This window comes from Betta splendens, chromosome 3, assembly GCF_900634795.4.
Source record: "Betta splendens chromosome 3, fBetSpl5.4, whole genome shotgun sequence".
Lineage (NCBI taxonomy): Eukaryota > Metazoa > Chordata > Actinopteri > Anabantiformes > Osphronemidae > Betta > Betta splendens.
Genome location: NC_040883.2, coordinates 3,184,557 through 3,197,977, shown reverse-complemented (window position 1 = coordinate 3,197,977; position 13,421 = coordinate 3,184,557). Strand labels below are relative to the sequence as shown.

The 13,421-nt window shown below is 41.1% G+C and overlaps 1 protein-coding gene across 5 annotated transcripts in view; it reads right to left on the bottom strand.

Annotated features, from left to right (window-relative positions):
• The window catches only part of LOC114852358 (zinc finger protein 408-like), a 31,261-nt gene that overhangs the window by 7,587 nt on the left and 10,253 nt on the right, over positions 1-13,421 (bottom strand). For 2 of the 5 annotated variants that reach the window (XM_029144700.3, XM_029144698.3), the window contains one exon: positions 387-667. The exons of 2 other annotated variants lie outside the window; for them this stretch is intronic. In XM_029144700.3, the coding sequence (XP_029000533.1) occupies positions 387-662 (276 nt within the window). In that variant the 5' untranslated portion in view covers positions 663-667. Of the gene's footprint in view, positions 1-386; positions 668-1,485; positions 1,636-13,421 lie in introns of those variants that run through there. One more of the 5 variants, XM_029144699.2, reaches the window with a different exon arrangement.

The following is a 13,421-nucleotide window of genomic DNA, read 5'->3' as shown; positions in this document are numbered from 1 at the left end:
TTACCAAAAGTGACAAGTCAATACTAAAATACAGGATAAATAAAATGTTCCTAGACAACATAAAAGATGTTCTGCTTGGATTCAGGCACTCACAGGACTTAGTTTAGCTCGCCAAAGATTGTGTTCTGGCCCAACAGTCATTCATCTAAAAATTTATTAAAGTTTTTCTAGCTGTTCCAAACTGCTGTTCTTGTGTAAAAGGACACACTTGTAGGAATGAAGTTTCAGTGGATATACTGGAATTAAAGTGGTCTGTGGTAACATTTCAACATGTTGCCATTCATCCTAAGCACAAAGTTGTTATTATTTAAAGGAAACCTTTGCTGTCCGCATGCTACTGTATGAAAGTGTATGTTATTCTTTTTGTATATTCCGACTTGGTTTACCTTTTCTGCGTTTGTGCTGTTGGTCTCATCTATTCTAGCTTTTTCTGTGAATTCACTTTCTCGGTTTTGAGTCATCAAGTCACTGTGAAACTTCCAGGCCCATTGTGAGTCGTCCTCCCTCCCCAGCAAAGCTCCAGCCTCCATCGCATGGCCGACCCACCACAATCCCAGTCTGCCCTCATAGAGCTGTGAAGGGCCCACAGCAAAGCCACGGGGCAGCAGGGAGGACAGAAGCAATGTAACACTGGACGGGATGGGAGGAACAACTTTGGCCATTAAAGCTGAAAAAGAAAATCAAAAGCTTGTTACAGTCAGAAACGAGAGGTTGAGGTTGATTTTAGCCATCATGCTGCATATATTTGCCACAAGCTCATCAAACAAGCCACAAAAGTTAAGGTTTAGGGTTTGTAACATTCCTGTATTCTAATAAAGCAAAAGGTGTAAGAATAACAAAACAAATTCATTGTCTGACAACGACATTTGGGTTAAAGCGTTTAATTTGTCAACATATTTAAGAACTTTTTTTATATCAAGATTTTACTGGAGCCTCATCCAGTGTTTGTAGCAGCTCAAGTGCAGCTTCTCTTCATGATTCAGTCTCCTACTGACAGTAGCTTGATCAGTGGTAAACCTTTACTTCTTAACTTTACACGAAATGCAATATAATACAAATGCACATACACAGCTGGCTTTGTCTCGTGCTAAACATAAATTCCAAATTTCTACCATTTTATGATTTATTTAATGAATCATTTCATTTAATCATTAGCATTAACTATTTAACGCCCCCTCCCCTGCCCAGTCTGACTTTGCTAACGCAGGGTAAATGCATTTCTGGCCAACACACACCATAACTGCGCTACACAGTTTGGGCAGGTTTAAAAACACGTAAACTGAATTTACATCCCATTAGAGAACCACTGAAGTTGCTCCTCTTGCAAGATATATATATAAATGAGTGACGCTTTGTCAAATCCAGTGTTCCAATATTTTACAGCAACAATTTAGCTAGCTACGTGGCTAAATTAGCTGACACTCATCTTTTGACTCCAGCAATTTTAATCAGCCACGTTTACAATGTAAGGAAGTGTGTACATACTCGGGACGTTGTCGCTGTCACGAATTGATTATTTACTATCGTAAGCGTTTGTAAACTCTGGGAAAGGCATCGCTATCCAGCAAAAAAAAAATGCAGCGATGGAAGTCCCACCGATTTAATGTCCGACCGGAAAATGCGATGCAATACATTTTGTTCCGCACTCACAAGATTTATTAAGAAAACTACGGCGCCAATTTATCATAAATTAAGCGAAACTTTTTAATGGGTGACATACACTATAATTGTTATATACAGTAAAAATACATGTATCATAGTCACACACTGATTTTATCAAGAGTGATAACAAGCATGTATGCTGTAAAAGCACACTTATTACATTTGGTGTTGATTGAATAACTTGGTGTCGATCAAAGCAAAAGTAGAAAAAAAATACAAACTATAAAACTATAACTATAACTAAATAATAATTGGGTCAGTTTATGTCTACAGCAACTGGGGCATTCCACCTTTCTACAATTGATCATACATTTTTTTCCATGATACTGTAGTTAATAGCAGACATACAGTACAGTATATGCATAAGCATCTCACAGAGTGTACCAAGAAATATTACAGACACTGCATATAGACTGCTCTCCTTAACATGCAAAATGTATCTGTTTTTCATCACTAAAAACACAGAATCCAAATCCTGATGTTTTAAAATCAGATTATAACAAAATGAGATTATAAATGTAGATAATTACCATCACTACATCCCCTCCAGTCATGTTTCAGTCACAGCCATTGCCATGGCTTCCAACAGTTAACTAATCCTTCAAATCAGATCCTTATCACAGTAATGGCTTCTACTGAAGTTGTTGCAGAGATGACTGGTTCTATGAACTCTTCTGAAGGGATTACACTTTTTGTGATTACATTGCATCATCAGGGATCACAGTTCATAAATATCTGTATGTTTTTCTTGGCGTCTCTAGCTCGATAATTTGTATGAAGCTGAAATATGGCATGAACCCATGATAGTCACACGTGTAAGTCCTGATAAGAGGCAACAGTGGGAGACAACACGATCCAGCCAGTAAATTAGACTTGACTACAGAGAAGACATGGTAGCACTGTTCCTTAACCTCAGACCATCAAATTGATGCCCGTGTAGGTTGCGTTACAGCAAGAATGTTCTGCAGCTCTAAATAAGATAATACTAAATTGTTGATGCTGTTTCATTTTATTAAATAAACAGTAAAAGAGCTGTTTTACTGCCATGTGCAGATTATCTCTTTAGCTGTAGAGTATGACTTTAACCACCAGATGGCAGCTGAACATCAGTGTTCAGACGAACAGGCTCTGACACTCAATAAAGAGACTTCACTGGATTTATTCCACACAAATGGCTGAACATAACTCTTTCTGCATATCCAATGATTTTCCATGTGTGCTCAAACCCGCATGCACGATCCGTCCCTAATACCAGCACCACAGAACAACAGTTGGATGAGTTATGTATGACTCTGTTGGCTTGGTCTAGTTCGTGGCCGCTGAATATGGCACGGTAGCTTGAAGATCAAAAGTCTGAAGAGGCAGTGATACAGAACTGCTGTACACTGAGTGGGGCCTAAGATCTGACTTGATTTTGTGGAAGCAACATTTTCCTCGACTGGCTGTGATGTGTATGTGAGCGGTATCGTGGCGCACACAGGCTGGATTTCTGTCAGCGCGGCACCTCGGAGGCTGGATAATCTTGTTGTGCTGCACCCGCTGTCTTTAACCTTGCGGATCGCGGAGAAATACGAGCTCATTTTAGCGCTCCGTTCCCGGCCCAGGTGTTTTGCTAACCTGAACCTGTCAACACGATCTGAGCTGTCACGCTGTGTCACAGAGCGGAACAGAGTCCTCCTTCTGGGCACTTTTCTTGTCAGACTGAACCTGACGGTACTACACTGTAGTCTGACACCTCCGCTACAGCAACCAGAGAGCATCAGCCTGAACATGGCGAGCAGATTATGTTGGCCGTGATGCTGCTGTACTGTAAGTTTGGGATGTGATGGGATGTACTGTGTTGCCTGGGATGTCATCTTTAAGTGCTGTTTTCTGTCTGTCTGTCTGTCTGAAGACGGCCTTCATTCTTCTTTCTTCTATTATTGGAACTACTTGCAGCATTCTCGTTCACAAAGCTAAAACCAGTAAAATGGGACAGCAGCATAAAGAAGCTGGCAGTGCTGCTGCCACATGACCACAAATCCTACCAGCACAGGAAACATGTCTGCACCAAGTTATTTCATGTACTATAACAAAATAATACAATATTAACACAAAAGTCAGTACGACAGTTATAATCTAATGTCATTAGATCTCAGCTACAGAGGTTTTAGCTCATCAGTGTTGTTCTTTGTGTAAATACATCTAATACTGGCCTTTTCACTGAGATTAATTACTGTCTGAAGACAATGTAAAACAAGGAGGCTTTAAGTTAATTAAAGCCTTCATTCATTTTCCTATGACTTTGCAGCCTCACAGTCACTACTCTGCAGTGCTTCACTTCAGCTCACACATTGTCCGTCCCCACTGAATGTGTGTGCTGCACATTTAGCAAGCAGAGGCATGTGCTAAGGCATCTTGTCTTGTTTCCTTATTTGTCTCTGACCATGAAATGCTTAATGCTACCACTGCGCCGTAGGTCTTTAATTCACAAGACAGGGACTATGACTGCACATCTCCTCTGGTCGCCTCGTTCCCACGGGGGGAGTCACAGACTGTCTGTGTGTGTATTTGGCCCAATTCAAAGGCCCGATTCTGCTCCTGACTAAACCCTGGACAGTGGGGTCGGTTGCACAGTACCACTGAATTCTTGTTTCACTGCAGGGATCTAACCCACAAACTTACTTTATCTCTCTTCTCAGGTTCTGTTCTCTGTGGCATTTTCTTGCATCTTGCCTCTTGAATATATTTGAGAATATGTTTAAAATTTAATTTGCAGCAGACTTAATTTTTCAAACCTCTGCAGCTTTGTGCAACACGGTGCCTTTAGATAAGGAGCTATTTCAAACTTACAGAGACTGAAACACATTTCTTCACATCTTCCTTGTTCCAATTGTATATTTACTATACGAGAAGGTCTGAATATGAACAATGAGACATGAGACAAAAGTCCATAGCAACCAACATTCCTCCACATACTGTACACAATATGCCTGAGGGAAAAGATAAATGATAATGTATCTTGAGGATTCTGCTGCTTTGCTGCATTCAGTCAATGCCATAAAAAAATCACAGCTGCTTACTTAAGTTTCTTATCTGAAATTGAAATGTGAGAACATCGACACAGCACCACACCAGAGGCCTCTGTTTGTGAGTCATCACAAGGTTAAGAGGAAGGTGGTTAAAGCTGGAAACCGTTTATAATAATTAAGAACAGCTAATGCCTTTGGCTGAAATCCTGCTCGTCTAATAAAAGCCGTGTGCAGCGCGTTGGTAACCAGCTTTGTGCTACTGTAGGTGCTCGAAACAAAACACAAGGGAGATGAAATGGTTTGTTTATTTCACCTCAGGAAAACACAACTAAAATAGGCTGGTGCTAAATAGACGGCTTGCCGGGAATCTGGTTCAAAGACACGGCGTTTATTTTCATAAAGCTTATGTCTTTCAGCAAATCAAAGCAACGAGTGCACGTTTTGATGTTGCCGGGAAGACTTTCAAAAATATTGCAACACCGCTCTGCTCTGAAATCGTGTCATGCCAGTTTCATTTTTCTGGTGAGATGTGTCAAAAAAAGCCCTCCCACCGCCGATTTTCATATTCATGCGCGGCTTATAAATTCATCATGACTTCTCTGTATCCCGTGCACCAGTGGAGGCAGACAGGTGATGGAGCAGTCAGGAAGTGTGAAATTACATGTCTGCCAGCCAGCCGCCTCACGCCGTCTACAGGCAAATGAATAGCATGCTTAAATGTAGAACATTTGTCGCCCTGCCAGGGCAGCGGCTGTGATTTCTAAAGATTAAACCATAGGTGAGTATTCTCAGAACTCTCACTTTCACCCCTGCACGGCCAGTCTAACTACTCTGTCAGAATCCTAGTGGGACCATTTTCAGACATCTCTGAGATTAGAGTCTAATGTCAGCTAAGTCAGCGCACCCCAACCACAGTCTGGTGTCTAGAGGTGTCACGCTGTCCACAGCTATTATAAGCTAATGGGCTATAAGCAATCGTCCTCATGTTTCTGGAGCGGCTGCAGCTTGAAATGGCCCAACCTGCCGAGACAATGCTGCCGTGCCGTGTGTCACGTGTGCTTGACCCATGCACAGCTGGCATATGGATCACAGACGTCAACGTGGGGGAAGGAGGCCGCAGCTAAATCACTCAGCATTGTCACCGGAGGTTTGGATGCAGAATAGATGTGAGCTTCAGTTAAATCCAGGTTGACATTAACCTTCTCCGCTGTCTCCTCATGTCCTCAGAGGTCCGGCCATGATGGATGCTCTGTCCCTCATTCACACATTACACACAGGTTGCACTGCTCATGCCCATTAGGAACAAATCCTTATAACCGGATTAGGAGGCTGGGAATGGAAACTCACGGATCCCCGTACTCTGATCCATCTTTGTTTGGGTGAAGGTTCTTTGTCACATGTTGGATTGTTTTTTCTTACATAATGGATTCACACTGTGCATCTATGTTTGTCATTAGTTATTATCTGTAATTGGTCTTGCATCCCTAATTTATTCTGTGCTATTATGCCTTCATCGTGGCTCCATGTGTGACCCACATTTCCAGTGCCCGTCTTGCAGTAACTCGCGGCCTGCTTTCCTTCTTGTCGTCCTCCCTCCTCCACTGTGGCCGAATTCAGGTGGAGGTCAGAACATGCGTGTGACTACAGCTTCATTCAACAATTAGACCAAATATGAGAAAACTGGAGGAGTCTGTGTAACCTGACATTACAGCAAGACGTGTCGCTGTATGAAACACTGCATTACTTAAAAAAAATATTACTAACTCCTATAAAACTATTGGAGTCATACAAGACAGACTCATTATTTACAGTGGTTTTCTTTCAAAAGAACGTGCTGTAGCGCCAAAGGCTGTAGATGGTCGAATAAGAAGCTTCAGTTCTCATTGTGGACGTGTGGTGAAGAGCGTTTCCCTTTAAACGGTGCAGTAGTAAAGAAAACTGTGACACGTGGCTTTAAAATCTCTGCCGATCGGGAGAATTGATGTCGGGTGCGTGACTGACTGGTGAGTGAGGTTTCTGCCTAGAACCTCATCCTGGTTCTGTGTGTTAAATTCAGCCAGGCAGTGTCTGGGCCACCATTTACCAGAAAGGCTCAAAGGCTGCTGCTCCGATCGCATTTCTCCTCTGACACACCATTCCTTCCTCTGTCTCGCCTGCTGCTTAATGTTTCTGTCATGCAAGTTGCACTGAATTTCCCAGGTGTCGCCTGCATTCACATGTACCAGACGGCTCTGGAGACAGACTACCAAGAATCTTAGGCTCACATTCATTCCAATTAACGTGACTCACTGAGCACATGTCATCGCCATATTTCCTAGCGCTGTTGAGCACTGTTTCTGGAGTTGCTTTAACATGACAGCTTTTATTTTTAGAGAGCCACTTAAGCACAAGAGACTAAGCTTTTAATTTTAAATTAATAATAATAATAATAATAATAAACAACTATGATTCCCTTTACTCTTTTCCATATATTTGTAGTTAATATTTATTTTTATTCTACATACATTCATGTGGGAGCACTGCTATTTAATTACCAGACTTGAGTTTGTTATTTCCACATGAAACATACTGTAAATAAAAATTAAGAGAGGCTAATCCCCTCTTGTACTGTTTTTCTCACGAGCTAGCACGCGTACAGCAAAGTAAAATTCACAGCTCAAGTTGTTGATCTCCACTCTTTACTATTCCTCAACAATATTAATAAGTCTAATCGTTTGTCTCGGAGCTCCACCAGCTCCTGACTGCTAAGCAGCTTTGGCACGGTGGCTCTTTATTTCCTCTCATTTCTTTTTCCATACGGCAGATTATATTGTCCCCCAAGAAACATATATGGAAATCAGTACGAATAACCTCCCGTATACTGTAGCATATTAATATTCTGTGTATGTGCAAGCATGAAATGGATATTATACAAAGGATTTCATTTTAGATTCAGTCTCTTGATTCAACTGGTTTCTTTCATCTGAAGTTTGCAGGTGCAGACAGTGAGTGATTAGAAAGCGGTGCTGCTGTGTTTGGTTTCTCCCTAACGTCTTATTTAAAATCCTGCAGGGACCCGCTCTTTCTTTACTTTAAGCCGCCACACGCGGATGGGTCATTATCTCACGAGTCGCCACGTTGCTAATATCACAGCTATACCTCATTTCTAGAAAGTGCACACCACATTTTACTGAACAAAAGAAGTGGCACAAGCCCAGAAATCTAATCAGATTGAAGTATTTCACTTTGACGGATATATGTCATTTTTCCACACAAGCAGCAGTCTAAGACTTCAGAATAAAAGATGGCATAAGCGCCATGTTTGAACAAAAGAAAAGGATTAACAGAGTTTTACTGACAGCGGCCATTGTGAGAGAGCATTAGCGCTCTAGTGGGTGCATTGTTATTTCTGCTGACCACGACAACTTGCAACCACCACGCACAAAGTCCACTCCCTTTTGTAGAAATTAAAGGTGAGAGGGGAGCGGCCCTGCCCTTCACCTCTGGTCCAGAATACCGAGCAGGCAGTTGAAAGTCAGCCGACGGACGCGGCCAACTTTTTACTGTCCGCAGAAAAAGGGGAGCCGCGGCGTTCCTCCAGCCGGGCAGCTGCAACATTAAAGTGAATGATGACTTTAAGCAGTATATTTGATGCCATCTGTGCTGCGCTGCTGAGCTTGGCTGGGAGATGTGCTCAGGTGCAGCTGCCTTGACTGACAATGAGGAGCTTATGGGCTCTCCAGCTCGAGAAGCCGGGCCTTCAAAGAAGATCTTTAACGGCAGCGGGATAAGATGAAGATTTGTAATGTTTGTAAGTTGTGCGGCGGCGTCAGATTGACGACCGAATGATTTGTTGCCACGTAAACAGAAACGCGCTGAGCTATTCTCATTTAAACTAAATTATGCAACCATTAGACAGAGAAGTTAGAACATGCTCACTGCTGTTTATCGCCAAGGTGTTGGTGGTGCTGAGGTCGTTGGTCTGAAGAAGATGGAAGGGTTTTATAAATGTCTGCTCCACATTCACACACACAATTATGCAAAATGCAGTTCTGCTTGGTCACGTAGTGTATAATAAACGAGTAAACATTCAGCCTTTTCCAACAAATTGCAAAGCTCATATTGTTGAGGAGTCACTGTTTGGGTTCTTTTTTTGTTTGCCATCATCTCATTATCTGCCTGAATTCAACAAAAGCACTAGTCCTACGTTGCTTTAGATCGACCAAAACTCAGAGAAGACGCGTCAGGAGACGAAATTAGACCAAACAACTAGTATCAAAGCACCACTCCCCTGTCTTCATAAGGCACCAGGATGTTATCATATTCACCGACTGCATCAGCAGAGACTATGGAGAGGTTTGTTTGTATAAGAAAATTCATCTCACGATGCACAATGAGCAACATCATTGGATGGTCACAGGATACAAGGACTGGATGGAAAGATGCGAGAAAAGCAAAAGGAGAGTGAGAGATGTAGAATGTAATGAGGCATCGCACATTTTCAACATTTCCCCACACATGACACCTGAAATCTCCTCAATAATTAAATAAATAAATCCTTCTTTAGGAAATGAGTGAATGTTCAAAGGAAGATTAACCCTTCCATTTTGCTGCTCTGTGAAAAGTGACAGAACAATGTGATTTCATTTCAATTTCTCAAGTCTGCTTCATCGTGAAATAAATTGTCATAGAGAGTGAACTGAAACTGAACCCTGTGTTCCACGACCTGTAAAATTAGACCGACCTAATATTTGGGCCCAGTTTTTGAATGTTTAATTTAAGTATATTCATCTATCTATTCCAAGTCTGTCTTTTGTGTTGTAAAAAAACTCTAATAAGACAGTTCTTTGTTAGATTCACTTTAAGTGGACAGGTTATTTACAGTAATGTGGTTAAAAGCAACTTTATTGTTTCAAGAGTACTGTATAACTCTACAACCATCAACAGAACCACAACGTTGTTGCTTAAAGCAGCAGCAGGTGTTGCAAAAAGTTTAAATGAAAAGAAGACAGAGTAGGATCTTATTGCTAATGGCAGTATACCTTTCCTTTGCCTCCTACATTCAAAATATATTAAAATGAATACAGTAAATATATTCAGATCAGGCTCTACAGTCTGGATTCGTATCAAAGTGCCTTGAATCGTGTCTCACAGGTAGAAATGATCTGATGTCTGAACCAGCAGCCGATTTAGCAGCTGAATGAAGCCTGTCAGGTTTGGGTGGAGATGAGCGTTGATGCTTGGCTGCTCTGGAGAAGAGTTACTGCGTATTTCACACCAGTGAGTGCTTGTGATTAATTGCCTCTTATCAGCTACGGACTATTTCCTACCCGCTCCCTTTGTAATGAGTGATCTAGAAAATGCCCACATACAACTCTTTGTTAAAAACACATGGGTGTTGGGTTTTCCCATCAGTACAAGAGCTCTGTTGACGGAGCTGGGTGTTATTTCTCTGATTGGGAAACACTTATCTATGCTTTCTTTATTTCGACATGTAAAAACTATGCAGTTATTTATTGTATAAACACTACCGTTCAAAGGTTTGGGGTCACTTACTGTAAAAATGTCCTTATTTTTGACAAATAGTCACTTTTTTTGCAATGAAACGATTCAGAAATACACTGTCCTACGTTGCTTTAGATCGACCAAAACTCAGAGAAGACGCATCAGGAGACGAAATTAGACCAAACAACTAGTATCAAAGCACCACTCCCCCGTCTTCATAAAGCACCAGGATGTTATCATATTCACCGACTGCATCAGCAGAGACTATGGAGAGGTTTGTTTGTATAAGAAAATTCATCTCACGATGCACAATGAGCAACTTTATCATTGGGTGGTCACAGGATACAAGGACTGGATGGAAAGATGCGAGAAAAGCAAAAGGAGAGTGAGAGATGTAGAATGTAATGAGGCATGGCACATTTTCAACATTTCCCCACACATGACACCTGACATCTCCTCAATAATTAAATAAATAAATCCTTCTTTAGGAAATGAGTGAATGTTCAAAGGAAGATTAATCCTTCCATTTTGCTGCTCTGTGAAAAGAGACAGAACAATGTGATTTCATTTCAATTTCTCAATTTATAAACACTAGCGTTCAAAGGTTTGGGGTCACTTACTGTAAAAATGTCCTTATTTTTGACAAATAGGCACTTTTTTTGCAATAAAACGATTCAAAAATACACTGTTTACATCACTAATGTGGCAAATGACTATTCTAGCTGCAAATGTCTGATTTCTGCTGCTATACTTACTTAGGTGTATAGAGGCCCATTTCCAGCAACTGCAGTGTAGTCACTGCAGTGTAGTAATGGTACAATGTGTCTGTGCATTGCGTCAGAAGGTCCAGATTACAAGATTACCTCAACAGATTAACATCCAGATGCCAAAGGCCTGCAATGCTGTGATTGCTGCAAATGGAGGATTCTTTGACGAGAGCAAAGTTTGAGGATTAAAAAAAATATTATTTCAAATACAAATCATTATTTTTAACCTTTTCAATGAGACTATATTTTCCATTCATTTTACAACTCGTGCTGGTAAATAAAAGTGTGACTTTTAATGGAAAACACAAAAAAGTTTGGGTGACCCAAAACTTTTGAACGGTAGTGTACATCATAATCTACACAAAATCACAAATCAACATCCAAGCATATACTGTACGTAAGGAAAATCAAAGGCTTGTCCTCTTATGGAAGGAACTGTTCGCACGCAGTTTCTGTGGACTGTGACAAACACTGTAGCTGTAGCTTTGCTTTCATAGTCTGCTGCTAATAACAACACTAACACTTGTGGCAGGCTGAGAATAGCAGTGTGTGCGCCTGGTGAGAAAAAGTGCTGGCTTTCAACAGCAGGAGTGACAGTCCAGCAGTTGGCTCAGCAGAACGTGCCATCACAAACAAGCAACACCCTCCACACCAACGTGGTGCAAACTGATGTGTTAGGGTGCAACTGGTGGAACTGGTGGAACTGGTGAACGCAAAAACGCTTGTATCTAGACGGTTCATTTTAAACATCTTTATAGCACGAAGAAGCAACCTTTCTTATTTTTACATTGTGCATCACAGTAACTTTTTTAGCTTTTGTATTTTTCTTTTTAACACATTCAAATCTAAGCACACCCTTATACCCAAAGTCTACTTCTCTTAACTTGCAGTACAGCGGTTATACTGTATTACTAAAGACACAGCACATTGCAGATAACCTAATCTGCAGAGTACCTTATTGCAGGAGAACTGCAGAACTTCTGCTAAAATGCAAGTTTCAGTTAACCGAAAAAGTACTGAGAAGAACTGAGAAATCTACGTATCTATTGAAGAATTTAGGTAAAGTTCCTCTCTTAAGATTTTCCTTGATACCAGCACAGTGTGGGTGGTTGGGGATTAAAAAAGGAGAGAAACTAGGGCCTTGGAAATGCTTGGGCCAGCCTCGGGCCCGTCTCCCGATACTGAATAGGCCTGTCACAAAGATAACCTTGTATCATCTTCTGGCAATCAGTTCAAGGCCTCTGTGATAATTATGGCAGCTGGCAGCTGTGATAGCTATGACAGTTAACTCAAAAGGTAGGACATTTGCCTGTCAAGCATTCTGAGCAGCTGAATCCTTCTTTCATCTGGGTCTCAGGCAGAAGGAGGGGGTCGCATTTATCTAGAAAGACAGTCAAGTTAATGCTGCAGGCCACAGCTCAGTGTCCGCTCCATCATCTTCCACCCTAACCAAACTCAGTAGACCTGAGTGGAAGTGGGCAATTCATCGGTTTGGGTATTTCACAACAGCGAGCCTCCGTTTCCACAGATACAGACCATTAACAGTAGTTGTTGCCTAAGGAGACATTCCTGGATACTCAGACACTAAGTGTTTTACTTTCCTCGCTGGCTAACCACTAACTTTGCCTTTCTGCCGATTGTACCAATGTCATTATGGACAGGAAGCAAACAGTTGCTTAGAAAACACTGTCCTGCATCTGCAAAACCCCCCAAAACTGCAGCTAATGTTAATAAAAAGGTGAAGATGTCTAAAACACCAAATTAAACTTTACTGAGGTTAAAAACAATCTTTTGACATGTTTTTATATACTAATACAGTAAAAGTACTCATAAATGCAGCTCATTGTTAAAGGTGTATTATTAAAATAAAATTACTAATTGAAAAGCAAAGTGTTGGCTCATTAAATGGCAAAAGAATGTTTTACTTGTTTGCAGGGAAATAGGACCTAACATGCTGCTCAGTGCTTATTTAGACGACCTTTGTTCTAGGGCGTCTGAAACATCCAGTCCAGCAGTAGGAATGGCTTTTCTAAATTAGGAAATGAATACTCCAAATAATTTAAAAAAACCATAGAAACCTTGCAGCTTTACTCTTAATTAAAATGAGCGTATTATTCACCTCACCAAGCAGCTGGAAGCTTAATTAAGTAGAATGGAATTACAAGTGAACATGAGAGCTCTGGGTTATCTCGACGGCTTCAGAGGGAATAAGGATCCTGTAAATAGGCCTTAGTGGCTCACATGTACATCATTCCTCCCACATCTACCAGTGACAATGATTTTCAGTTGCTTTTGCCATCTTGTGTGTCTCTGAAATAATGGAAGAACTCCAGTCCAGTTCCAGTAGATTTGACCTGTCGTGACCTTATTCCTTCCATAGCTGCCTTTGCAAACTCAGGAAATCAGGAATCAGGAGGGATGTTGTCTGAATTATTGAACATAGAGCCAATGTTTCCAGCTGTGTTCGAACTCTACGACCACTAGAAGTTTAAAATAC